General features: G+C 42.6%; 3 protein-coding genes across 5 annotated transcripts; 1 reads left to right on the forward strand and 2 right to left on the reverse strand.

Moving 5' to 3' along the window:
* Positions 1-5,160: 5,160 nt before the first annotated feature.
* SUMF2 (sulfatase modifying factor 2) lies at positions 5,161-10,816 on the reverse strand. Its single transcript, XM_053454900.1, has 9 exons — positions 10,732-10,816; positions 9,850-10,006; positions 9,427-9,541; positions 7,930-7,974; positions 7,318-7,468; positions 7,147-7,202; positions 6,971-7,055; positions 6,416-6,581; positions 5,161-5,540 (listed from the first exon to the last, which is right to left on the reverse strand). The coding sequence occupies exons 1-9, from the start codon at positions 10,790-10,792 to the stop codon at positions 5,444-5,446; spliced, it is 933 nt and encodes a 310-aa protein (XP_053310875.1). The 5' UTR covers positions 10,793-10,816; the 3' UTR covers positions 5,161-5,443.
* A 2,280-nt stretch (positions 10,817-13,096) lies between these two features.
* Positions 13,097-22,845, reverse strand: PSPH (phosphoserine phosphatase). 3 transcript variants are annotated; one of them, XM_053454901.1, is made up of 6 exons: positions 22,609-22,845; positions 20,121-20,275; positions 17,960-18,094; positions 17,480-17,625; positions 16,350-16,498; positions 13,097-13,843 (listed from the first exon to the last, which is right to left on the reverse strand). In XM_053454901.1, exons 1-6 carry the CDS (start codon positions 22,798-22,800, stop codon positions 13,700-13,702), a joined length of 921 nt encoding a protein of 306 aa, XP_053310876.1. In that variant the 5' UTR covers positions 22,801-22,845; the 3' UTR covers positions 13,097-13,699. The 3 variants fall into 3 exon arrangements, with proteins under 3 accessions (XP_053310876.1, XP_053310878.1, XP_053310877.1); XM_053454903.1 differs by having other exon boundaries at positions 20,121-20,270; positions 22,609-22,734; XM_053454902.1 differs by lacking the exon at positions 22,609-22,845 and adding an exon at positions 22,320-22,457.
* Positions 22,721-24,779, forward strand: LOC128472919 (THAP domain-containing protein 2-like). The gene is made up of 3 exons (XM_053454904.1): positions 22,721-23,027; positions 23,745-23,940; positions 24,495-24,779. The coding sequence occupies exons 1-3, from the start codon at positions 22,957-22,959 to the stop codon at positions 24,777-24,779; spliced, it is 552 nt and encodes a 183-aa protein (XP_053310879.1). The 5' UTR covers positions 22,721-22,956.
* Positions 24,780-24,934: the final 155 nt, after the last annotated feature.

Below are 24,934 nucleotides of genomic sequence, written 5' to 3' on the forward strand. Positions count from 1 at the left end.
GGATAAGACAATAAAACCTTCCAGATGCAGGGGATTTGGTTGAGTAACTAATCCGTAGCATATACACGTGAAGCTCGAACTAAGGCTTATATTATATACAATTATATCATATACAATTATATATAGTAAAGTCAACCTTTCAGCTCAAAGCACTCATTGCGAATGAGCCGTGTAGAAGAATCCGGATGGACAGCAACTTTATTCTAATATGTGATTCTTCAAAAAATGGTTTATTCATTAAATGTAAAGGGTGGGCTTAATCTGCTCTCACTTAATGTCAAGGGCCTCAACACCCCTGAGAAACGCTCCTCCCTCTTCCGAGACCTTCGCAGAGGTCGGGTAGACATCGCTTTTATTCAGGAGACTCACTTCCTGGGGTCTCGGGCTCCTAGGCTCTCCTGCCGCTCATACCCCACCGGTTTTTTCAGTAATAACCCATTGGCAAAATCTAAGGGGGTGGCGATTCTTCTCTCTGCCCAGTTACCCTTTTGCTCCTCGGGCGTCGTCGCTGACCCTGAGGGGAGGTATTTATTGGTTAAAGGCAAGATCGCGGATCAAATGTACACGCTGGTGAACGTTTACCTCCCTAACCGAGGTCAACACCTCGCCCTTCGTTCTGTACTGCAGCAGCTTGATGGCTTTCAGGAAGGGATTTTAGTCCTAGGGGGTGACTTTAATGTAGCACTGTATCCGTCTTTAGACACTTCATCCGGGACGACGCGGACCCCCCGCCACGTCCTCCGCAGGATCCACTCGCTCCTTACGACCCACAGGCTAGTTGATTGTTGGAGGGCTCTTCATCCTGACACTCGGGACTACACTTTCTTTTCCATGCCGCATAACTCGTATTCCCGTATCGATCTTTTCTTTCTTCCTTGCCACTTCGCCACCCTCCTCCGCAGCTCTTCCATTGGGGCGACGACCTGGTCGGACCATGCCCCCTTGTCTCTTTCCCTGGCCTCCCCTCTCCCCCGTCCTACTGGGGGCTCCTGGCGTCTTAATGAATCTATTTTATCGGATGTGCTGGCCCGCTCTGAGTCGCTTGAGGTTCTCCGCCATTATTTTCAGGATAACCTCCTCCAGGGTACCCCTGAGCTGACGGTCTGGGAGGCGCATAAATGCGTCATTAGAGGGCATTTTATCAAGGAGTGCTCTAAGCGTAAACGCGCAGAGCAGGAGCGGATAGACAGTCTCTACGCCCAGATAGCCGTGGCAGAGCAGGCGCACAAAACCTCGGTGTCTGGCCGCGACCTGCAGCTCCTCTTGTCTCTCCGGGGTGAGTTGGCCTCGCTCCTTAATCGCCGACTGCACACTTCTTTTCTGAAAACTAAGGCAATTTATTACGAGCACGGCAATAAGCCGGGTAAATATTTAGCTCGGGCCTTGCGGGCCATTCGGAAACCGACCTATGTGCCTAGGATTCGCTCTTCGAGCGGCCTCCTACACTCGCACCCCTCTGATATTTCTCGCTGTTTCCAGAGTTATTATGAGGGCCTCTACAACCTTCGCGCGGTCCCCTCTGGCTCCGCGCTTCCTAGTCAGTCCCGGGACATTAGGTCGTATCTCGATAGGACCGTTAAACGGAAGATCACGCCCGATGAGGCGGCCGCTCTAGACTCCCCAATCACGCTGCCGGAGTTTCTCCTTGCCCTTAAGTCCTCCCCGGCGGGGAAGTGCCCAGGTCCTGATGGGCTTCCTTTACGCTACTACTCGGAATTTAAAGATCTTTTGGGCCCCCACTTTGTGAGTGCCTTTAACTCTATTCTGTCGGGTGGCCGTATTCCAGATCATACTTTGTCTGCCGCAATTACTCTCATTCCGAAGGAGGGCAAGGACCCGGAGCAGTGCAGCAGCTACCGCCCAATTTCATTGCTTAACGCAGATTTGAAGTTGCTGGCCAAGATCCTTGCCAACCGGATTCAGCCTTTCATGCGCTCGCTAGTTCATCCGGACCAGACGGGCTTCATCCCTGGACGTGAAGCCAGGGACAGCACTATCAGAGCCCTTTCACTTATGCACTACGCCAAGCACACCTCCACCCCGACCATGCTGCTCTCCACGGACGCTGAGAAGGCCTTTGACAGGGTGGACTGGCCGTTCATGCTGTCCACCCTGTCCCATATGGGCTTCGGTCCCGGTCTGCTGACCTGGATTCGGTCCTTATATTCCACTCCCTCCGCTCGCGTCCGGGTTAATGGCTCCCTCTCGGATTCTTTTGCTATCCGTAATGGGACGAGGCAGGGCTGCCCGCTTTCCCCACTGCTGTTTGTGCTTTCTGTTGAGCCCTTACTCCAAGCCGTGCGGATGAACCCAGATATCTGCGGGTTGCAGGCTGGGGGTACCCATCATAAAATTTTAGGTTACGCGGACGACCTGCTGTTCGTTGTGTCTCGCCCCCAGATCTCTCTCCCCAATATCCTTCGTGAGTTTGCCCTTTATGGTGCCCTTACGAACTTCAAAATTAATGCCTCCAAGTCCGAAATATTGAACATCAACCTTCCTCATGAGGTGGTCGGTCCCTTGAGGGCCTCGTTCCCTTTTGCTTGGTGCCCCTCTAAGCTCAAATATCTCGGGACCTGGTTGTCGCCTGATTTCTGTCAACTCTTCCACTATAACTTCTCACCCTTACTGACTACTCTCCGGACTGATCTGAGGTCCTGGAAGTCGTTGACGATCTCTTGGTTGGGTCGTATCAATGTGCTCAAAATGAACGTCATGCCTCGTTTCCTATATCTGTTCCAGACCCTCCCTATCGCGGTCCCCCCATCTTTCTTCGCTTCTCTGCGTACTGCGTTTCTTCGCTTTGTCTGGGGCTCCCGGGCTCCTAGGGTACGTCTTGCCACGCTAATCCTCCCCAAATCTAAGGGCGGTCTGGCCTTGCCCTGCCCTAGCACTTACTACAGGGCGTGCCATCTGCTACGTGTGCTGGAGTGGTCCCATAGTCCGGCACACAAACAATGGGTGGCTGTTGAAACCGCCTTGCTGGGCCTTCCTGCGCGCTCTTTGCCGTGGCTTCTGCCCCCTACTGCCCGGGGAGTGGCTTTGCCTCACCCCTTTATACGGGCCACTCTTGATGTCTGGTTCCAGGTTCTTAAGAAGACGCGTCTGTCCTCGGTGCCCTCGCCACTGACCCCTGTTCGGAATAACCCTGACTTCCCCTCTGGGATGAGCGGGGCCCTCTTTTCGGCTTCGACTGGGGGCGGGAGGTCTGAGATCCGCGCTTTCCTCTCCAGTGAGGGTCTTGGGCCTCTGGATCAGCTTTCCCCCCGCTCACCCCCCTCTTTTCTGGACGCTTTCCACTATGCTCAGCTGCGTAACTTTGTGCGGTCACTCCCCCGGAGACATGACATGACGCGTGCGCTCACGGTGTTTGAAGAGTTGTGTGTTGCTGCTGAGCTCCCGCCGCATGGCGTCTCGCGGCTTTATGGTTTGCTCCTTGAGGCTCTTAACCCAGTGCCCCCTGTGTATATGGGACGGTGGGAATCCGAGCTACAGGTTGTCTTTACGGCGGCCCAATGGGAGAAGATTTGTGTCTTCACTCATTGCTGCTCCAGGAGTGCTAGCGATCAGGAAATGTCATACAAGCTGTTGGCCCTTTGGTACCGACCCCCTGCCTTGACTTCTGTATACCGCCCCGACGTGCCGAACAGGTGCTGGAGGTGCGACGCCTCTCCTGGCTCTCTCCTGCATTTGTGGTGGCAGTGCCCTCGTATAGTTCCTTACTGGACAGCTGTTCATACCCAGTTGCAACGTCTCACGGACCGTGTGGTTCCGTTCACGCCGGAATTTTGCCTTCTCCTTCATACCCCTCTCTCGGAACGTTGGTTCCGCAGATCTATTACGCGCCACCTTCTCACGGCGGCTAAGGCGCTCATCCCGCTGCATTGGGGTGATCCGGCCCCGCCTACCTTTAAGGAGTGGGTCCTCCGAGTTGAGCGAATAAGGGTCCTGGAGGAATTGCACCTGCTTGCCACGGGTGCGGAGGCGCGATACCAGAAGACTTGGTTCCACTGGCTGGAGTTTATTGCAGGCCCCCTTGTTCGCCCTCTGCTAGATTAGCCCCACAGGGATGTTTTCCCTTTGCGTTTGGTGTGGTGGCCCGGTGGGGTGGTGGTTACTGTTGTGGTGTTTGTGTTTGTGTGTAGTGGTTTTTTTTTTTTTTTTTTTTTCTCTCTTCTTCTCCTCTCTTTCTCCCCCTCTCTTCTTCCTTCTCCCTCTCCTTCTCCCCCTTCCCTCCCCTCCCCTCTGTGTTTCCCCCCTCCCTTTCCCACCTTAGTGTTTCCCCTTCGGCTTCCGGGCTACTGGAACGGGAGCTTCTCTAGCGGCCGTGTATGCGACAACGAGGTGCCCTTTGCACTACCTTGCAGACCCTTATGCTAGGGGTTCTTATGTGTGCCACTTTGCCTCTTGTCATATGGTTCTCCCGTGCAGACGTACGCTGTTGCTATGTGATCTGCCCGTTTTACGATGTAATGTTGTATTCGTCTTTTGATGTGTGGCTCTCTCTATGCGTACTGTGAGCTGCCCTAATGCGTTCTGCCCCTTGTATTGAGCTATGTTACTGTGGGTCTCTTGTTATGACCATTGTTTTTTCTGTTTTACCCCGCCCTTCCCCCCCCTTTTTTTTTCTTCTGTATCCCTTTTTCCCGAAAAATTACAAAATAAAGAAATCTTGATTTACCCTAAATGTAAAGGGTTGCAGTTGCAACTCACTCTATTCACCATGCATTCCAAAGGGCTGTCATGACCCCCCTGTATAGTGCATAGAATAGTCAGTAAGGATTCCTGTGGTAAAGGAACATTCATGTATTATCCAAGGCCAACCCACTGCCATTTAAAAGAGAAATTAGAGGGGTTAGCCATCCATTCAGCATAGTGCAGCTGGTTGAAACTGCAGCTCTTCTTCAAACGCTCTCTTTAGTAAATAAGCTCCATGGTGTTTATTAAGTTTTGTGCTTTAAAAGAAATATACACTCACTGTACCGCAGACAGTATATAAAACAACCTTTCCCTAAATCATGATTGGTAATGGAATGGTAATTTGGAGATAAAGTGCTACTGTATACAGTAGTTTAGTGATTGAAATTAGTTTTAGAGGAGCCCCATAACTAATAATTCACTAAAACATGAGTAACTTGTGGATACATGTAAAGCAGCTCATGTATTAAATGATCATCCCTTTAATTAAATTGCCTCTGTCACAATTGGACTATGTATTACATTATAATATTGGGCCACAAAAATTGCAATTGGCACCACATAATAAATTAAAGTTCATATTTAACACACTTCTACCTTGGTAGACAATGTTTGTTTAAAAAAATGTTCATCTGTCCTTCACTCCACTGGATCCATGCTGCAGGCAAGAAGTTAAATTATAGTAACAGTATGGTGTAGAAGAATAAGTCTCCTGATGGCAGCCACCTCAAAATCCTCGTGGTCTTCATAAATCCACTTTTTGTTTTCCTTTGTCTTTACTTATGCTTTTGGCACATCGGAAACTCAAGTTATCAGATGCTGAATCGGGGGTGTTGCCCATTCTACAATCACAAGAAAACTGGAGATAAATATAGAAAAACCACAACATAACAAAATAAAATAAAATTAGAATTAAAAGAATACTCCCCTCAAATTTAAAACAAAAAGAAGTTCCTTTTTATGGTGCCGAGCCTCAAGGGATCTCCCAAAACCCCAGCAAACTGTATCTGTATACCACAATATCTGCATGTATAGAGAAAACGCAGAAAGTACGAATGGTCCACGTATATATAATAAAATTATAAAAAGAAACATACAATGCAATATGCAATAACGTCTGGACAGATCTATATAAAAATAATATTTAATCTACAGATAAAACACTCACAAATAAAGTGGCATTTCTGACAAATAGAAATGCTTGTAACAAAAAATGACCCTCCCTATGCACCTTGTTAAGATGTAGTGAAAGTGCCAAGAGGAGATCCTTTTGGGAGAATATGAAGTCTTTTGTTATTAGTAAAAGAAAAAACTTGTTTCGTTATTTCAAACCAACGTCATCAGTTGGTCCGTTTTATTTTTGAGTGTTTTAACTATAGATTTAATATTATTTTTATATATCTGTCCAGACATTATTGCACTTTGTTTCTTTTTATAACTTACACATAATACACAAGGACTATTCCTACTTTCTGGGAGTTCTCTATACATGCAGATATTGAGGTACCTTTATAACCAGATATTTTACAAGATAGCTTCACTTTGTAAGGAGAGCCTAATACAATATTAAGCCTAATACAATATTAAGCCTAATACAATATTAAGCCTAATACAAGATAACATTTTTTCCTCCTCTGTGTCATTGCACACCTTATTTGACACCTAAGGAAATAAAATCTTTGGAGATCACACAGAATCAGTAATAGTGGACCTTTACCTGGTTGTAACGCGAGCTTTGTGGTTGAATGAACCATCTTGTGTATCAATCCAGGAAGCCCCACGGAGGGTGTACATCTTCTGCCCATTTTGCTTTTGAGCTCGTCCAGCTATTGTGTATTCGGTGGCGGTCCATTCCCATGTGTTCCCCAGCATATCATATAACCCTGACAAGCAAAATGATTTACACTGGTAAATTCATTTTTATAAAACCTCCTGTCCTGACATGCACATTTAAGTATGGTAACACAAAACGCTGGGGCCTATCTTCTACGTATGTTTTGTTGGTTTGGATCTACTAAGCTCTTAGAACACGGTACTGTGACTGTGCAAGTATTATTAAAAAAACCCAACAAGATGGCAATTGTGCACAATTCATTATTTACATCTGTAAGAAGACACGGGGTCTCCTGCCCCAAAAGTGCCTTGGGGACCACCGTCTTCCACACATGTATGGTTTTATTTTTCAAAAACATCTCAGAATTTGTGTAATGGTGAGGATCTTAAAAACATAGAGCATAAGAATTGCAAACATATTTATAGGTTGATTCCTTACCAAAGTCATTCTGAGAAGGAAATGCAGTTACTGGAGATGCCCCATGATAACCATCCTCTGCAGAGTCCTTCTCGGGGAACTTCCCCTGCAGTTGGTAACGGACAGATTAGCAATCATAACCATTCTTTGTAATAAAATGACTATTTGCTCACACAGACAAAAAAATGTCTTATTACCTGCCACAGATTGGTGCGGTTCACCTGAAACATGTTCCCCCATGGGTAGGTTTTGTCTGTGAGAAAATGTTTAGTTAAAGCAGGTTCAACTTTTAGAAGTATGCATGTAACAAAATAAGAAAGCTCTTATTCTAGCAAGAGTTTCCCTTTAACACCGGGTTTCAGACATACCCTTAAATCCCCCGCGGGCAGCGAATTCCCACTCCTCCTCAGTTGGCAGCCTCTTCTCCAGCCACTTGCAGAAGGCTTGAGCATCATTCCAGCTAACCTGCAGCACCGGGTAATCCAGCTTCTCTTTTATGCCTGATCCCGGACCGCTTGGCTGGAAGTGGCAACTAGAAATGTTCAGGGTTTCCCTTTCATTACATTAAAAAAGACATTTTAAGACTGATTTGTAGCACAACGGACGGTCCTTTGCTTTCCTTAAGAATGAAATCCTGCAGAAAAGCCATCTGTTGTGTAAGCACATCATTTGAGCTTTGCTGAAAGGGGCAGCAGAACACGTGTTTTGGACAAAGCTATTGGCATTAATTAAGTTCTTAGAGCTGTCAACAACAAGCCCAAATAACATCAATTATTACAAGAACTGTACTGATTTTATCCAGAAGCATGTGGCTCCTACTAAACTGAGGTTCGACTGCCTGGCTGGGAACACCTTAAAAATGCCAACACACACGGTTTTGAAAAGCAATCTAAGCCTAGTGGCACCATAAATCTAGGATTCCCTGAGAAACACATCCTCCTGTCAGAACCACATGCCAAGCTTATCCAGAAGTCACTCACCTGACGCCAGAAGGTTCTCTCTATGGGAAGCCACCAAGGAGCCGACTAATGCAGAAAAAGACATTATGTAAATTATTACAGAGTTTCCGAATCCAAATGGTTTTCCTCAATCACAATTTTAGATGGTTTCTTAAAAAGTCTCTGGGACCTTACTCAATTCCTAACCTTCGAGTCCTACTTGTAGCAATAAAAAAGAGGAATCAAACATTGTAAGGAAGGGTGAGACTAAAATATGTGCCTAAGCTACACTGAGTGATCTTTCTCTGCAGCAGTTACTAATTGTGAAGGAATAGGACACACACCCCAGCATTCTCAGTCTGCCATCTCCCTACTTCCTACCACAACATCAACTAAAAGGACATATGAGGTTCATTGTTTCATGCCCCCTATGGCTGTGACACCGCACTGTGAATACATTATTAAATCATCTTTAAGAAATTGTACTTTAATGAGAACCTAAACAACAAAAGACGTGTGTTAACCTGTGCCACACACAAATGCTCTGAAAAATAACCACATATTCGAGGTCATCTTCTAATCAGACCAAGACCCAAATCCCCTGCAGCTCTGCAGGAGATCTGGATCCTCCTCTCGGCAGCCAGTGAAGGTTTGTGCGATGCGTGCAGACAACCTCCGCTGCTGCCGGCACTTCCGCTGGGGCTTCTATGATGGAGTGCCGGTGTCACATGATTCATAGAAGCCCCGGTGGAAGTGCCGTCAGCAGCAGCAGATGTTGTCTATGTGCATCATGCAGACCTTCACTGGCTGATACCACTACACACCAAGGAATCTGAAGCACGGGGAGAAGTCTGGTAAGTCTGGGAAGGGTAAGAGTGGCATATGGGGGAGGGATAAGGGCTTTCTGGAGGCAGAGTGGCATATAGGGGGTTAAAAAGAATATCAGGGAGGCAGAGTGGCATATAGGGGTTATAAGGCATATCTGCTTGGCAGAGTGGCAATAAGGGGGTAAAGAGGCATATCTGGGGCAGAGTGGCATATAGGGGGTATAAAGCATATCTGGCGGCAAAGTGGCATATAGGGTGGTATAAGGCATATCTGGCAGGCAGAGTGGCATACAGAGGGTAAAAGGCATTTCTGGAGGCAGAGTGGCATATAAGGGGTATAAAGCATATCTGGGGGGCAGATGTGCACAACTGGGGGCAGGTTGGCAAATAAAAGGAAAAAAAAACAAAAAATACATTTTACTTTTATTTTTTTCATTAAATATGAAAAATAGTTTACATGTGAATTACTATTTACTAGTAAAACTTTTTTCTTATAGGGTAGTCATACTCAGGCTTTTTCTTTTTTCCTAATTTCATATTCAAATTTTCGGGGGGGGTCATCAAGCAAATATGGTATTTAGACCTGTTATTTTATCTATACCTCTCTAGATAGATAACATAGTTTACGGCAGTATACCTACTTCCATAACAATTATTTTCACATTTGGTGTTCTGTACCATAAAATCCTCTATGATGAGAATGTAAATGTACCTCCAGCTTCTGTGTAACTTTTTTCTTCAGTTCTTCAGATACAAAGTCCTCAAATACGAAACTCCATCCAAAAAGCTCTGCTTCTGTCTTGTACTTGGTGGCACGCACAAACTCCCTTTGTTTAAGGAAAGGAGTACAAAAAAGTGCATATTAATTTACATGTTTCTACTCTAAGGTCTGTACACAAAGCTGGAGCTGGACATACTGCATTTCCGTCCTGAATGAGGAATTAAACTAAACTTTTCCAGCAGCCAGTAACTTTAAAACAATAAGATGCTGTAGACCTGCTACTGGATAGCCAGCCAAGACACAATACTGTCTAATAATCGATATAACATGAAACAAGTTTTATCCCAAGGTGACCAATCTTCCACAGAGAGTATAATGATCCCCATAATGGATGAATAATGTATATTATTTTACCTGAAGTGCAGGTTGGTAACTGGATACTTGTCAATCTGGAAGGGTTTCACGGTCACCTTTCTTGTGGGACCTTCTCCATCTTTACCATCAGGGGCATCTGACCCCATCTGGAACTTTCCACCATCAAGCACCACCATGCTACCACCTCCTTCATGCCCTGTTAAAGTGTTATAGATATTATTAACAAAATAAAAAAACAATATTACCTAAAATGAAGCCACATTTCCAACCATGTTTTAAAAATAATAATGTATATTAATAAAAAAAAAAATTAAAAATATAAATAAATAAATATATAAAAAATAATAATAAAAAAATATATATATAGTCGGTTATCTACTGTTTATACATTAACTTACCTGTACACGTATGAACAGATTAAAATTAAGGGCAATAATAATATCTGAAATAAAACAATGTATTTTCCTACAAAACACAGAAGGAGAATCTGTTGCTGGATCTGGCACCGAAACCATACCTTCCAACTGGCCAAACAGGGACATTTTTGTTTAGGGGCTGGGTGTTTAATGCGATTACAGGAAAAAAAATAATGTGTTAACCATTTTGTGTTTCTATACACATTATTGTGACTGTTAGGGCTGTAAAACAATGTGAACTCCTAGAAAAGAGAGACACGGGGGTTAAAGAGGGACTATCCGTTCTGTAAAGGGACACTTGGGAGGTATGCTTATCGGAGTTGCTTTATTAAAGCCCAAGAACATAGGGGGGTTATCACATTTGACACAAAATTTAATACCAAAAAAGCAAAAGTTTACTTCAGTAAGTTGTTACACTGCATAAGTATCGCCCCTACCAATGACGTCGTTACTACGACTACTTTAGCTCGTTATAATTCTAAAGACATGTGGTCTCATTGTTTACCCTGGGAAACCCGAAACACCACCGCAGACAGAACTGTCACACACAGCACCGTCGCACTCATCCTAACGGGGAGCAACAAGCAGCAGGAAGCGGACCCCTTTCCCCGGAAACTAAACTCCGACCGCCATCTTGCGGAGGGAAGCCCGGTGTATCTGTGGAAACGCCATCTTGCTTGTGGAATCAAGCAGCGACGTGCGTCAGTTGTCATAGATCCATGCAGTATTCTGATTGCTGTAGTATTACCCGATGCCGGCAACATTCATCTGTCTTTAAAAGATTCAAAATCGTTTTTCCTTCACTGAATTTAGGTAGAAAGTTATTACCTCATTTTCCCGCAATTACAACAGATTTGGTCTGATAAATGTCTCTTTTAGATGTGGTATTTTGGATTGCTGGGCAGTTCACAGTATAACAACACAGACAGGTATCTGTTTATACATACAATATGACCAAAAATATGTGGACATTTCTCCAAATTATTGAGTTTAAGGTGTTTAGGTCACACTCACATCCCCAAAGACACACATTGGCAGTAGAATGGGTCACACTGAAGAGCTCAGCAACATTGACACTGTCATTGGATGCTGCCATTGCCATGAGTCAGTTCATGAAATAGCTGCCCCGGTCCGCTGTAACTATTATTATGGTGTTATTATTGTGAAGTTGAAGTGTCTGGATGCAACATCTGAACAAGCGCGCTGGGACCTAACGAAATAGGTCTTCATGGCCGAGCAGTTGCCCACAAGACGAAGATCACAATGTGCGATGCCAAGTGCCAGCTGGAGAGGTGTAAGGCTGATTTTTAGGGTTTGGGCTAGACCTCATATTTCCACTGAGGGGTAATGTTAATGCTACAGCATACAAAGACATTTTAGACAATTGAAAAACTTCCAGCGTTGTGGCACCAGTTTGAAGAAGGCCATTTTATGTTCAAGCATGAGTGTGCCCCTGTACACAAGCAAGGTCCACAAAGACATGGTTTGACGAGCTTGGTGTGGAGGAATTAGAGTGGCCTTGGTTTTGGAATGGAATGTACAACACGTTCATACAGGTGTGACGGTCAGTTGTCCACATAATTTTGGTCACATATATGTATTTGGAATCAAAGCCTTGAATGTAGTCTTTAGCATAGATGTCTGGTAGTGTCTCATAATATATACTTCTACATCTCCAGTAGCTGGTGATACGCAAAAGTATGCATGCTGGCTGTCATGGAGTGTGCACATAAATATCTCTTTTCTGAACATCAGCTTTATTTGTTAAACCTCTTAATCAAGAGGAAAAGTGTGGGCTATCCACTGATACACTAGCATGTTCTATCTGGCATTTTACCTGCAAGCAGTCAAAATTAAACTTAAGGCCACCTTAAAGATATTGCCCCTGAGACCAGATGAACACAGAAACGGGGTAGTCCCCATTTTATATACTCTGCTTAGTGTAAGAACGCAACTCAACGTTCTTTTCATCTATGTATTTTAGGCAAAGTCTATATAGCTGTATCAGCAGTGTCCCTTCGTTCATTCGCTAAATACAATTCAGAAAATCTTAAAAATGATGGACTTGACTCTTCCAACCCTACAGTGTAACTTAAAGACTTAAAGATTGGACGTTATTACATACATTTAATGCTGCTGGCACTGGAAAGTATTTCCAGATCTGTTGTTAATGCTATTCCATTATGCGTATCTTATGTCTAGTTTCATCTATTACCTAGAAATGGCAAGGGTAGAGTTCTGGACCAACAAGACACAATAACATGGAACACACATTTATATTTTATTAGTACATGTACATTAGGGAGATATATTACTGTTTACATGAAGGTATCACACAAAAGTTTGGTAGTTTACTTCCAACTTTTCTTTTTTATATTTATATTTTTGTTAGTATATGTGTTGTTCGAAAGAGGTTGAGCCCATGCCCCGCCAGTCCTTTAAAGTAGCCTTTCTTTCAGAGATTACACCCCAGATCACTTTCTACATAAGTTGACATGGGTGCAGTGACACCACAGAGAAACAATTGATGCACAAGGCAACCCGGGTGCCTAGCCCTACAGATTATATAAAATGGCTTGAGAAGAGGGCGCACGCATTGGCACCTAGGGGCCCCAAGGATTGTTAATCCAGCTCTGAACCAAAACAGAAAACACAAGGTACACGAGCTAGAATCTTTACTCTAGCTATCTCATAGATCTGACTACTGCCCTTTGCCAGGAAGGCAATATCCCTGAACAAATATTAGTTTTTGCCTATGTTATCTATCCTTTAATGATTTAATGACAATATGCATTTTGTTCCTTGTTACATCATATAATACCAAAAAAAAACGGATACTCAGAAAATCAGACAAAATTTAGTCAAGTCACTTTTTGCTGGTCCAAACAGTTTATAATGTTTCCGCCAAAGTGCTACAATTAGGACATACACACATAATTAGTCAAACATAAAGTGAATTCTTTATGAACTAGTTTAAAGTACAGAAACACTATGGTTCAAACATCCACCACGTCGACAGGTTCAAAAGGTGCTGATGGCTTATGCATTCAATGGTGAACAGGCACTAATAATATCAATACATTTACTATAGGATAGGTCAGTGTCATAAGAAAGACATTGAGTCAAAAGATTTTGAAAAGGCTACCCCTTTCTCAAATGTTATCTTGTTATAGAAAAATTGCTACGGTCCACCGACAAAAACACTCTTATGTATGAAGAAGAAAAAAAAAAGTATTATTTCTAAGAAACACTAAAAATACATTGAATACAATGGACTTTCAAGTTATGAACAATTTGTTAAATCTAAGAACTGTATATATATATATATAAATATATATATATATTCGTTATGTACTACACTAGATAATATGTAAAAAAATGGAAAATAAATTCTACCTTCCACTGCGGAAAGGTTTACATAAAAAGCTTTGCTATGCAATATAAAACTACATTGGTTTTCTACTACACGCACACTAGTAAAATATATCATTGTGATTCATTTTGATACTGTCACTATCAAGTTCTCTCAGCAGCTCCTCGAAGTCTGTAATATACCACTTTGCTTTCTCCTTCACCTGTTGTCTTGTCACGTTGCCTCCAAAGCCGATGAATCCGTCCTATTATTCAGAAGTAAAAGCAAACTTCAGTGTACTAGTTTCACAAAAATAAAACATTAAAAGACTGGATGCAGAATAAATATTATTTACGTGTATATATGCACGTCTATATTATACATATAATATACAGAAACCTGTTCTATTGTTTTGTGTAGGGATGCACCCAGGGGAAGCAGGAACCCAGCGAACTCACAAGAATTTACATCACATGACCCTACTCCTTTCCTTCTTCCCCTGGGCGGGAGAACAATAAGGCACAGGGAAGCAGCAGGGGTGGTAAAGGGGTGGGGGAGGGTTATGAATGAGTATGCGTGATTGAGTGAATGAATGAGTATATGAATGAATGTTTGTGAATGAGTATATGAATGAATGTGTGTGTGATAGCATGGATGGGGGGGCATGGCACAGGGAGGCTGTAAGTGATGTGCCCACCCCATACTGCTGGCAGCATCAATACACAAGGGGCAGTTAGTCAGGTTTCAGCATGTATTGGCTACCTGTGCATGATAGGAGTGTGATTGCTATATTACATACTTATGATTGCTAACAGCAATCACACGCCTATCATGCCCAGGCATACCCAGATTCCAGCATGTACTGGTTGCCTTTCATTTTGGTGCATCCCTTGTTTTGTGCTGTTAAATTTTAGGGGTCTAAGGAACCTTTATTATATATAATGATTTGTTGCGGTCAAGAAGCTAGTTTAGCTGGGATAAAATACCTGAAAAACCTGCATGTAAACCCGCTATACCTGTCTCAGTAATGTATACCAAGTTTAGGCATCTGAAGGCAGGGTTTACATTCTCAGAACCAAACTGCTCAACAAGTTTAGCCTACACAAAGTCGAGTCGGCACAAGTTGCAGGAAGTCTTGTAACTAGGGCTGCAACAACTAATCGATAAAATCGATAATAATCGATAATGAAATTCGTTGGCAACGAATTTCATTATCGATTATTTGAATCGATTATTATCGATTATAAAATGAGGGTTTTTTCAGAGCAAACGCTCTGAAAAATCCCCCTCATTATATAATCCGTTTAGTCTGACTCACCGTCTCACAGCAGCAGCTCCTACTTACTCCCCCTCCCTGTAATCACTGTGACAACTGGCCCCGCCCCTTCCTTCTCCAGGCCAGAACCACATGGCTGTGACACTCATCTAACTGTAAGTATATGTATATATGTATATATAATGTGTGTGTATGTGTATATATATATATATATATATATATATATATATATATATATATATATGTGTGTGTGTATATATGTATGTAATATATATATATATATTTGGGCTACTGAAAGTTAGGGGAGGTGGGGGTTAATTTAGGGGCAGTTATGGTTAGTGGGGTGTTTAGGGTTAATTTAGGGGCAGTTATGGTTAATTGGGTGTTTAGGGTTAATTTAGGGGCAGTTATGTTAATAGGGTGTTTAGGGTTAATTTAGGAGCAGCTGTGGTTAATGGGGTGTTTGGGGTTAATTTAGGGGATGCTGTGGTTAAGGGGTGTTAAGGGTTAATTTAGGGGCAGTTATGGTTAATGGGGAGTTTAGGGTTAATTTAGGGGAATCTAAATCCTGGGGGCAGTGAAGTGACATATCTGGGGGTATAAGGCATATACAGTATATAAGGCATATGTGGGGAGGGCAGTGTGGCATGTCTGGGGAGGACGGAGTGGTGTATCAGGGTGTATAATGCATATCTGGGGGTAGAGTGGCATATCTGGGGGTAGAGAAGTGGCATGTCTGGGAGGCAGGGTGGCATGTCTTGGGAGGATGGAGTGGGGATAAAAGGCGTATCAGGCACAGTGGCAGATGTGGGAGGCATTGTGGAGTGGCAAATGTGGGAGGCAGCATGGCGTGGCATATGTGGGGAGGGCAGGGTGGCATGTCTGGGGAGGATGGAGTGGTGTTTCAGGGGGTATAAGGCGTATCAGGCACAGTGGCATGTGGGGGGTAGAGTGGAGTGGCAGATGTGGGAGGCAGCATGGCGTGGCAGATGTGGGAGGCAGCGTGGAGTGGCATATCTGGGAGGCAGCGTGGAGTGGCAGATGTGGGAGGCAGCGTGGTGTGGTATATGTGGGAGGCAGCGTGGAGTGCTGTGGTAGGCAGCGTGGCATATGGGGGGGGGCAGCATGGCATGTCTGGGAGGCAGCGTAGCAAGCCTGGGCTCAAATGTGCATATATTGGGGGGCTGGTTGGGAAATAAAGACAAGAAATGTATTATCAAAGTTTTTTTATTTTGCTGTTTGTATTTAACATCATTTGTTTAGTAAATTATTTTAAATAAATGAAAAATTTACATTCATTTTTTTTATCCGATTAATCGATTAATCGAAAAAATAATCGGCCAACTAATCGATTATTAAAATAATCGTTAGTTGCAGCCCTACTTGTAACATATACACAAAACACATAACCAAACCCTGTCAGTGGCTCCCTGGCACCCCAGTGGTGGTCGCTTTATGAGACAGTATTAATCTTGCTTAGCATTCTACTACTTACTGCTGGGGGGCAAGCTTCCATGTCAGTAGCTCCATCTCCGACCATCACAATTTTTCGGAAACCATACTTTTCCTTCAGCAAGCCAATGACTTTTCCTTTTCCGCCGGATTCTGCTGTGAGCTGTGTCTCATCAAATCCAGCATACTCCCCTACAAACCAAATTACAGGCATGGATGAAAGTCCATTCATAATTTGTTGGATTTAAGTTTTCCTTAAAATATAAATATAAGATGAAAGTGTGTGGCTATTAATATTAAGAGTTACACAGCAAACAATCATATTGGCAATACTTGATATAAATACAACTTCTTAAAAAAAGATGGGGTGCTATGCGTCCCTCTGTCTAATTGTGTCCCTTTTACTACTACTTTTTCTTTTTTAAACTGTGCCTCCATGATAAGTACATAAAAATATAAACCTGTCTGAAGGTTTTTATACCCGTGAACAAAAAGGAAGCATAATTGTGAATTTTCATTGTTGAACTGAATATTGATAATATACGAGACAGAAGGCATCTCTTTTTCATACTTTAATTATTTAATATATGACTGTATATTCAAATTGTACATCACTGCTGTATATGATGCTACTATATTAATTTAACAATAACAGTGTTATGCTTCCTTAGCTACCTTAGGTATTTGCTGTATATTCTTCCAGACTCAAACCATTGACATCCCCATATTCATGTTGGTATGATCCAATTAGGTTAAAAACAATTCTCGCTGTTCTCACCAGCAATGTCAGCAAAGGAAACATTTCCAAAAACGAAATGAAGATAAGCAGGGACGTTGCGGGCAATAGTCACCAGCATACCTGGGAACTTTTGGGCTCCGGCTACCCGGAGCCTTCTCTTGCGGGACGTGGCCAGGACTGCCCACTAACATCGGTGGGCGGTCCCGCTGATGTCTGCTGGAAACAACCCTAATTCAAAGGGAAAATGGGCGGGGAACAGGGCATGTCAAGACCCCGCTCCCACGACCCAGAGGATTCGGGTCTTGAACCGGAGAAGTGGTGTTTCACTCGGCAATCCGGGTCAAACCCGAAAAGTTCCCAGGTATGGTCACCAGGAGCGTAACAATAGGGTGCAGCTACACAGTCTTTATGGTTAAGCAATCCAACATTCATACCATTAAAGTAGAACTTGAGTCTGTTTGCATAGATGTTGGTCAGAGGGATGTCTAGCTGTGTAGCTACATGCTCCACAATGCTGTGGAATCCGCCAGATATGAGGAAGACTTGGATGTTCCTCTGATGCAGCTTATGAACCAGTTCCCTTAAAAACAATAATAAGTGTAACACTGTTAGAGACAGACACTTCTGTCTACGTCAGCAAATTAAAATCCCAGCACGTATTTTCTTTGAAAACAATACACTTTTAGACCACCAGTGGGGCTACATTGGCCTTGGTTTCAAGTATCTGATTTTCTGAGGCCACCAAGGAGAATTCAAAATTCTTTTAAACAAGATTGACTAACAGTGAAATATCTTTAGGAATAACATTGTTTAAATTCTTAAATGTAAAGTTCTAGAGTGAAGATGTTTTGGAGCAAATTGTAAAACACTGGAGAAGTGTAAATATGTAACATTGCAGGATATTGGATACTCACTTTATGCCCTCAGTAAGCCTTGGGGGGTGCTCAGTTATCAGAGCTTGTACCTGTTCCCTTGTTGGCCGGATTAACGCGAGCCTCTCTGTGAGGGCTGCCCTGAATGTCAGAGATCCCCCCATCGCTCTGCGTGTCCTGAAAAAGGATAGAGAGGACCATCATTCACATATTCCTCTGGTGTGCATTTCCATATCCACCGGATTATAAGATGACCACCCCTAAGCTTTGGATCTCATTGAAAGAAAGAAAAAGAAGAAAAGGCCTGAATAAAATGACCCAATGGGGGGAAAAATCAAAAGTTTTTGCCATGAATCATTGTTTAATCATTACAACACCTAAGAGAAATATTATCTGCAAAGTATGACATCAAAACATATTGAAAAAAATATCATGTATCAGAGGGGAAAACAATGGCTCAGAGATGAGCAGCACACCTTTAGGAACAACATGTCCCATGATGCTCAGTCAACTTTAGGGCAGCCTGAGTATGTAGTCCACAAAGATTTGACCCTATTTGAACCAGCTCCTCTCCACAACTGGTGAAGAGGAGCACAGAATGATAGGCGGGACCGTGGGAGATCACTTCGTGAAGAGCGTAGCTGCGGGGTCATGTGATTCCTGTGTAAATCATGTGACCCACGCCCAAGTGTTTCCACATATTAGCTTGCAGCTCAGAGTCCCGCAAGCGTGCATATATATAGTGTCTCTGGGGACTATAGTAGACGGCGGAAGTGCTATATTGGAGGATCAGCATAAATCTAGGGTCTGAATAAAAGACGACCTCGATTACAAGACTAGGTCGTTTTTCAGATGTTTTTTTGGGGGGGGTTGTGTTATAATTGAGCAAATACGGTACATAGTTACACGCAATGGTGTCGATAAATATTTGTTCCATTTTCGCATTATTGTAGCCATTGTATAGAATCCTTCTCTGTACTCTGAGAGGTTAGTATTCTCAGTAGTAAAATAATATCACTATTCCACGCTCTTTCCAAACACATTGTGACTGTACCTAATCATGAATGAGCCTGCAATGCTACACTACAGGCTGCAGGTATATGTGACTACAGAATATCCTGTTAATAGCAAAAAGCACAGGTTAAAATAGATTTTGCTGTATGCTTTCGCTGCAAGTAGGTGAGTGGGTGCAAGTAACGCAATCTCAACGGTCAGTCCCACGTCATGGAGATTGACGTTTCATCTGTACAAAGGTCCAGTTTAAATTCCAGGGTATAGTAGAAAGAATGTGCAAAAGGGTTGAAAATAGCATTACACAATGTAAACCTATTTTCAAACAAATTCTAAAGATATATTCAGCGGTACTACAGGAAATCACAAATAGTATATGCTTAGCATTACCAGTATACATTATGGAGCTATTAAAGAACTTCCACATGGAGCACATCTGATTGTGTAATATTATATATATAGATATATAGATAGATATAGATATATAGTGCAGTTTTCATTTATGCATTTATTTTTAATTCTTTATTTGTACAGTTTTTATCTGTCAAAAAGAGAGAACAATGTTACGGTGTTCTAGATGTACATAACCATATCTTCATATGCTGTTTACAATATAAAACAGGCAGAGAAAAATAAACATAATTATACATTATAGCATTATGCTACCATTATAGTAATAATAATAATAATAATAATAACATTAAACATAATCTGGTGGATTCCTGGCTAGTGTTCCAGACTGCATGTGGAAGGAACCCAAGGGCAGCCAGCCACAGCATGAATTCTTTCTTGTCTGGGGAATTAGTTAAAAAAAGAAATCCCATCATACGCATTGTGTGCCCACATGATTTGCAGAATTCCTGGCAGTCCTCTCTCTCCCACTGCTCAACGAGCTAGAGCAAAAAGCTCTAGTGTGTCAGCTTCCAAGGAACCGATTCAGTGACATGCGCGAGATCTGGAACGGAAAAGTACCGTCTACAAGCACTGCAGCACTCGGAGGTTGTAAGCCCATAGAACCAGCCTCAAGTAAACAAAACTTGTTCAATGGTCAAAGCCACAAGTGAATTTTCATTTGACGCATATTAGTCTAAACATAGATCCATAGTAAATGATAAGATCGGATACACAAGGGTAACATTGGTAAGGTACCCATCCACTACTCGGCTCAGTATATAGACGGAAGGGCACTTACATTTCTGCTACAGCATCCCCCACGCCACAGAACTTGGCCAGTTCATCGATGCCCTCTTCTTTGATGACAGTGCTGTCCACATCAAAGCACACAGCGTCTGCCTTGCGGAAAATTTCCTTTAACTCTGAGAGGGACGCCATTCTTTGGTCACTGGTCTATAATGATGAGATGACAAGATGAAGACTGATGAAGATATACGGCTGTGTTATTTGATGCAGATGCACTCAAGATCAGTAACATAACATTCAATTATATGAATCTTTTAGCGATGACCTGCCAACACTGCACAACTTTACCTAATAGGTTACATGCAATTAGCAGACCACTGATAAATTTGTCTACAGGTTTGTGTTACTTTCCTGTTGGAACCTTAAGGACCAAAGCATTTTTCATTTAGTGTACAAATTATTTATTATTACCGTATTTGCTCGATTATAAGACGAGGTTTTTTCCAGAGCAAATGCTCTGAAAAATACCCCTCGTCTTATAATTGGGGTCGTCTTATAATCAGTCTGACTATGAGACGACTAAGATCCAGATCCCCCGCAGGTGCAGGGGACCTGGATCCTCCTCTCCCCCCCTCTCTCTGTGAAATGCCTTTTAACCCCCTTAATGCCACTCTGCCTCCAGAAATGCCTTTTTAACCCTCTATACGCCACCCTGCCAACTGAATGCCTTAAACCTCCCTATATGCCACTCTTCCCCATAATATGCCTTTTAACCCTCTAAATGCCAGAGTGGCATATAGGGGTATAAGGCATTTCTGGAGGCAGAGTGGCACATAGGGGGTCAAAGGGCATATCATGGGGCACAGGGCATATAGAGGGTTAAAAGGCATATCATGGGGCACAGTGGCATTTAGGGGGTATAAGGCATTTCTGGGGCAGATGTGCATAACTGGGGGGGCAGGTTGGAAAATAGAAGGAACTAAAACCAAAATATTTTTCTCAATCATAGCTTTTATTAAAAAAAATAGTTTAGATGAATTAACATTTACTGGTAAAACTTTTTTCCTATAGGGTCGTCTTATATTCAGGCTTTTTCTTTTTTTCCTAAATTAATATTCAGATTTGGGGGGTCGTCTTATAATCAGGGTCATCTTATAATCGAGTAAATACGGTATTTATTGTTTTTATGTGGCGCGTCAGGTTATGTAGTGCTTGTGCAGCAAAATACCTCTAGCATGTTATTGCGGCATTTATAATCCCAAAACACACTGCAAACTGCTGCAACTGCAAGTAAAGTCTAGCCAAAAATCTTAATGTCAGGGTTGACCAAAGGTCTCGGAACTGCTGATAAATATAGAATGTCACAAGACATAAGGACATAAGGAAATAAGGATCTCTAGGTTTTGTACTGTATTTCTTCAGTTCGCAATAAGGGTAAAAAAAACATTTATTATACAATATATATTTATCAAGGTTACTAAATGGTGAATAATCAAAGAGCGTATTCACAACAATTCATTTTGGGTTTATTTACTAAAGTTTGTCAGGAGAACTTGCAGGAAAGTTGTGGCTTCATCCACTTCTTCTTTATCATGAAGGGCTCACACTGTCAGATTCCTCCCATATGAAGGGCTGAGCTGGCAATGTATAACACATAATTCAACATGTAAAAACACTTGGAAGAACTCTTTAACTATGCATTTTACAGGGCCAGCCATTATGAAGTGCTGTAGAAACTACAGCACTTCATAATGTATAGTGCAATCAGGGAGCTGAAACCACAAACTTGCCTGTCAACTCTCCGTTTAACGAATAAGCCTAAATGTGAGTATTTATAACCTCGCCGGTATTTTACTAGCATGGAGGCGATACGTCCCAAGCAGTCTGATGATGATCATTAAGAAATCTTATTTTACAGAAACCATTTACAATTAACTTTTCACTCCGACAACAACCAAAAACCTATAAACAGTATATAATTTAAAGACACTAACTTCAGTTTGCATGGTTCATTACCATGTACAGCAGCTGCAGTGATTTTAAGTGATCTCAAAATTTCATTCATTGAATTCATTTAATTCATCCTCACAAATCCATTTATAAATAACAAAATGTGTACAAAATAATTAAAAAACACACATGCCGGTGAATGCCGACTACTCTATCATCCCTCAGATTGCTGATGTGTCAGGAATGCTCGTGCAGATCAGATAAATTGAATACATGTGATCGATCAAGCATTCTGTATTACCCGGTATTAGAGATCTGGAGCTTTAAGGAATCGATCACCTGCTGACACTACCCGATGCTTTAATAAAACGCTGCATCTGACAGCGTGGGTGGTGAATGATGATGATGATGACTATCCCGAGTAGGATTGCATCAGCTCCCCTGTCATGGCATGGAAAGCAGTGCAAGCCCCGCTCACTGCAATGCCTGCCCAGGACGCTGCAGCGGGGTTAGAATATGATCATAAACGGGCTACCTGGAGCCGGTGGCCAGATGCCCCTTTGCACATGTTCATCGGGCGAGTGACTTACAGCGTATGCCGGCTTCTGCTCTTGCGGCTTCTTCTCGCTCAGTCCCAGCCGAGTCCACTGTGCAGAGACCTTTGAGCTGGCAGCGATGTCTGACCCGGAGATAACTCTATTCCGGCTGCTTCCTCTGCATATTATGTGAGGGGTTTGGAACAGGCTGCTGAACAAGCTCGATTTTCGAGAGGAGGCGAACATTAAACAGCACAATCTCTACTTGTCATCAAATTACATTGGTCTACCTTAAAAGCTGCGATGACGTCGCTGACTTGCGTGCGGTCATGTGACTCATTGAAGCCTGCGGCAGCCATATTGCTTAGGGATGCGGTTGCAGTGTTCTCGTACTGAGATATAATGCCCACTACATGCGCTGCCTCTGGGTGTAACAGCAACTCTAAAAAAGACAATCGGGTAACTTTTCATAGGTAGGTGCGACAACTGGGGATCACCAAGGCAATAAGACTTAACGTGAATGCTCTTCACAATATAACATTACATTCTAAACAGGAGGCTTCATTTACTAAAGTACAAGGATGTAAAAGTCATGTGCCATTATTGTCGTCATCATCATGATGTGTCGTCAAATGCATGGCTATGCACGTCATCCTGCACTAGCATAAGAAGACATCTTTGAATCTGGGGATGTAGTATAACACTAAAGGAAACTTGTTTGTTATTGACCTCATTTGCTGGCTCCTCACTGTATATTTGAGTGTTTCTCCATGGAGACCTTGTCTCCTTTTTAAATTGGTTTTTAGGATTTTTGGGCTTATTTATGGCAAAAAAGAACACTTGTTAAACTATTTTTTGTTACTGCAAATATATAGTTATATCTAAGCACAAATATCTTCTCCCACACACATGCTCATACCATTGTGATGTCCTCATTGTGGTTGGGTTTGGCCAGCGTGGTCCATGTGGCTTTTCCACAGGCAGTGTATTTCAGGACATTGGCCAACAGATCCAAGGGTGGACTGTGGAGCCCGACAATTCACTTTTGGCACCTGCCTAGGGCTGACCCTCTCCAAAGTTATCTCTTTAACTCACAACTCTTCCAGCTCGTAATTTTGACAATACCTACCATTGTCTATTAGGATGGGAGATTACCTGAAATGATATATCGACAATATTTGTCTCCTTAGATTCCCATCAAACATAAAAAGACGAACCGAGTGGCTAAAGTACGTGAACAGAGACAACTTCGTCCCCGGTCTTCATACTTTTCTGTGCTCCAAACACTTTGAAGAGACATATTTTGATAGGACAGGACAAACCGTACGCTTGAGGGCAAATGCTGTACCAACGATATTTATCTATCCTAACCACATGCTCGAAAAGGTAATAAAGCTAAGGTTTCATTCCCTACACACGAAATGAATACAATAATGTGATTTTTTTAAACAATAATGAAAATATGGTTCATAGAAGTTTTTTGGGGTGAGTAGCTTACTGCCATACCCAAGAATCACCTCCGTCTTCAGATGAATACAGGTTGTAGATGATCGTATAGACCATTGAGGAAGATTGTTGTAAACAAAATGCTTTTTTTAAAGGCAATCCAGAACTCCAGTAGCTCCAGCTAAGTATATTGAAGCTTCTGGAAAACCAGTAAAGTTATACGTATTAACTTCTACACTTGGTGAGGTAGATTGGCAACTGGGGAAAAAAATGTGAGTCGCATTTGGATAACAGGTAGCCAGCTCTATTTAAGGACGTAGGTCAAGATTCCATCTATGTTCTTAAACCAAGAAACCTCAAGCTAACCAGCTTTTATTAATGTCATCTGCATTTGAAACCTCTATATAGGCAAATTGTTTGACTTGGAGAAAATCCCCAGTTCTAATACAAGGCCTCAAGGCTAACTCCGTGTATCTCACATCTTTACACTGCAGATAGCTCTCTTGAAGAACACCACCGTCACCGAGACAGAAGAAGATCCTCCAACTAAACCGAGCACAGACGCACACAAACAGACGGAAATACCCACGGACCACAGTTATTGCCTCCCGAGTGCTGAAAAAATCAAGATGAAAATCTATGAACTGGAAAGGAAACTGGAAATAGCCCACAAAAAAATAAAAATCTATCAACAGAGGGAGCGTAGAGGGAAAAGGAAAGCCTCCGAGGAAAATGTAAATAACGCATCTAGAGAAAATGATTCTTGGGTAGTACATTAATATAGTCTCGAGAGAGGTAATGCGTTGAGAAGGGAGTCCATCACAAGAAGTTGCATCTACTGATCCTGGAACTCTAACGTAGAGGAACGTACTTTGCTTCTGTGAGCCACCACTTTCCTGTTATTGAAGAAGTCACAGCACTTTTTCTCTGAATA

The sequence above is a fragment of the Spea bombifrons genome, chromosome 2 (assembly GCF_027358695.1).
Source record: "Spea bombifrons isolate aSpeBom1 chromosome 2, aSpeBom1.2.pri, whole genome shotgun sequence".
NCBI classification, from domain to species: domain Eukaryota; kingdom Metazoa; phylum Chordata; class Amphibia; order Anura; family Pelobatidae; genus Spea; species Spea bombifrons.

What these genes read in the sequence shown, in the direction of transcription:
- LOC128472919 (XM_053454904.1), top strand. Translation starts at nt 22,957, where the DNA reads ATGCCCACTACATGCGCTGCCTCTGGGTGTAACAGCAACTCTAAAAAA. An exon ending in AATCGGGTAACTTTTCATAG is followed by an intron (nt 23,028 to 23,744) that starts GTAGGTGCGACA and finishes TTGTCTCCTTAG; the next exon opens with ATTCCCATCAAACATAAAAA. An exon ending in CTAACCACATGCTCGAAAAG is followed by an intron (nt 23,941 to 24,494) that starts GTAATAAAGCTA and finishes TTTACACTGCAG; the next exon opens with ATAGCTCTCTTGAAGAACAC.
- PSPH (XM_053454901.1), bottom strand. Translation starts at nt 22,800, where the DNA reads ATGTTCGCCTCCTCTCGAAAATCGAGCTTGTTCAGCAGCCTGTTCCAA. An exon ending in GGGGATGCTGTAGCAGAAAT is followed by an intron (nt 18,095 to 20,120) that starts GTAAGTGCCCTT and finishes ATCCTTTTTCAG; the next exon opens with GACACGCAGAGCGATGGGGG. An exon ending in ACTCAAGTTCTACTTTAATG is followed by an intron (nt 16,499 to 17,479) that starts GTATGAATGTTG and finishes TTTGGTTTGTAG; the next exon opens with GGGAGTATGCTGGATTTGAT.
- SUMF2 (XM_053454900.1), bottom strand. Translation starts at nt 10,792, where the DNA reads ATGAGTGCGACGGTGCTGTGTGTGACAGTTCTGTCTGCGGTGGTGTTT. An exon ending in GGTGTTTCGGGTTTCCCAGG is followed by an intron (nt 10,007 to 10,731) that starts GTAAACAATGAG and finishes ACACTTTAACAG; the next exon opens with GGCATGAAGGAGGTGGTAGC. An exon ending in TGCCCGCGGGGGATTTAAGG is followed by an intron (nt 7,203 to 7,317) that starts GTATGTCTGAAA and finishes ATTTTCTCACAG; the next exon opens with ACAAAACCTACCCATGGGGG.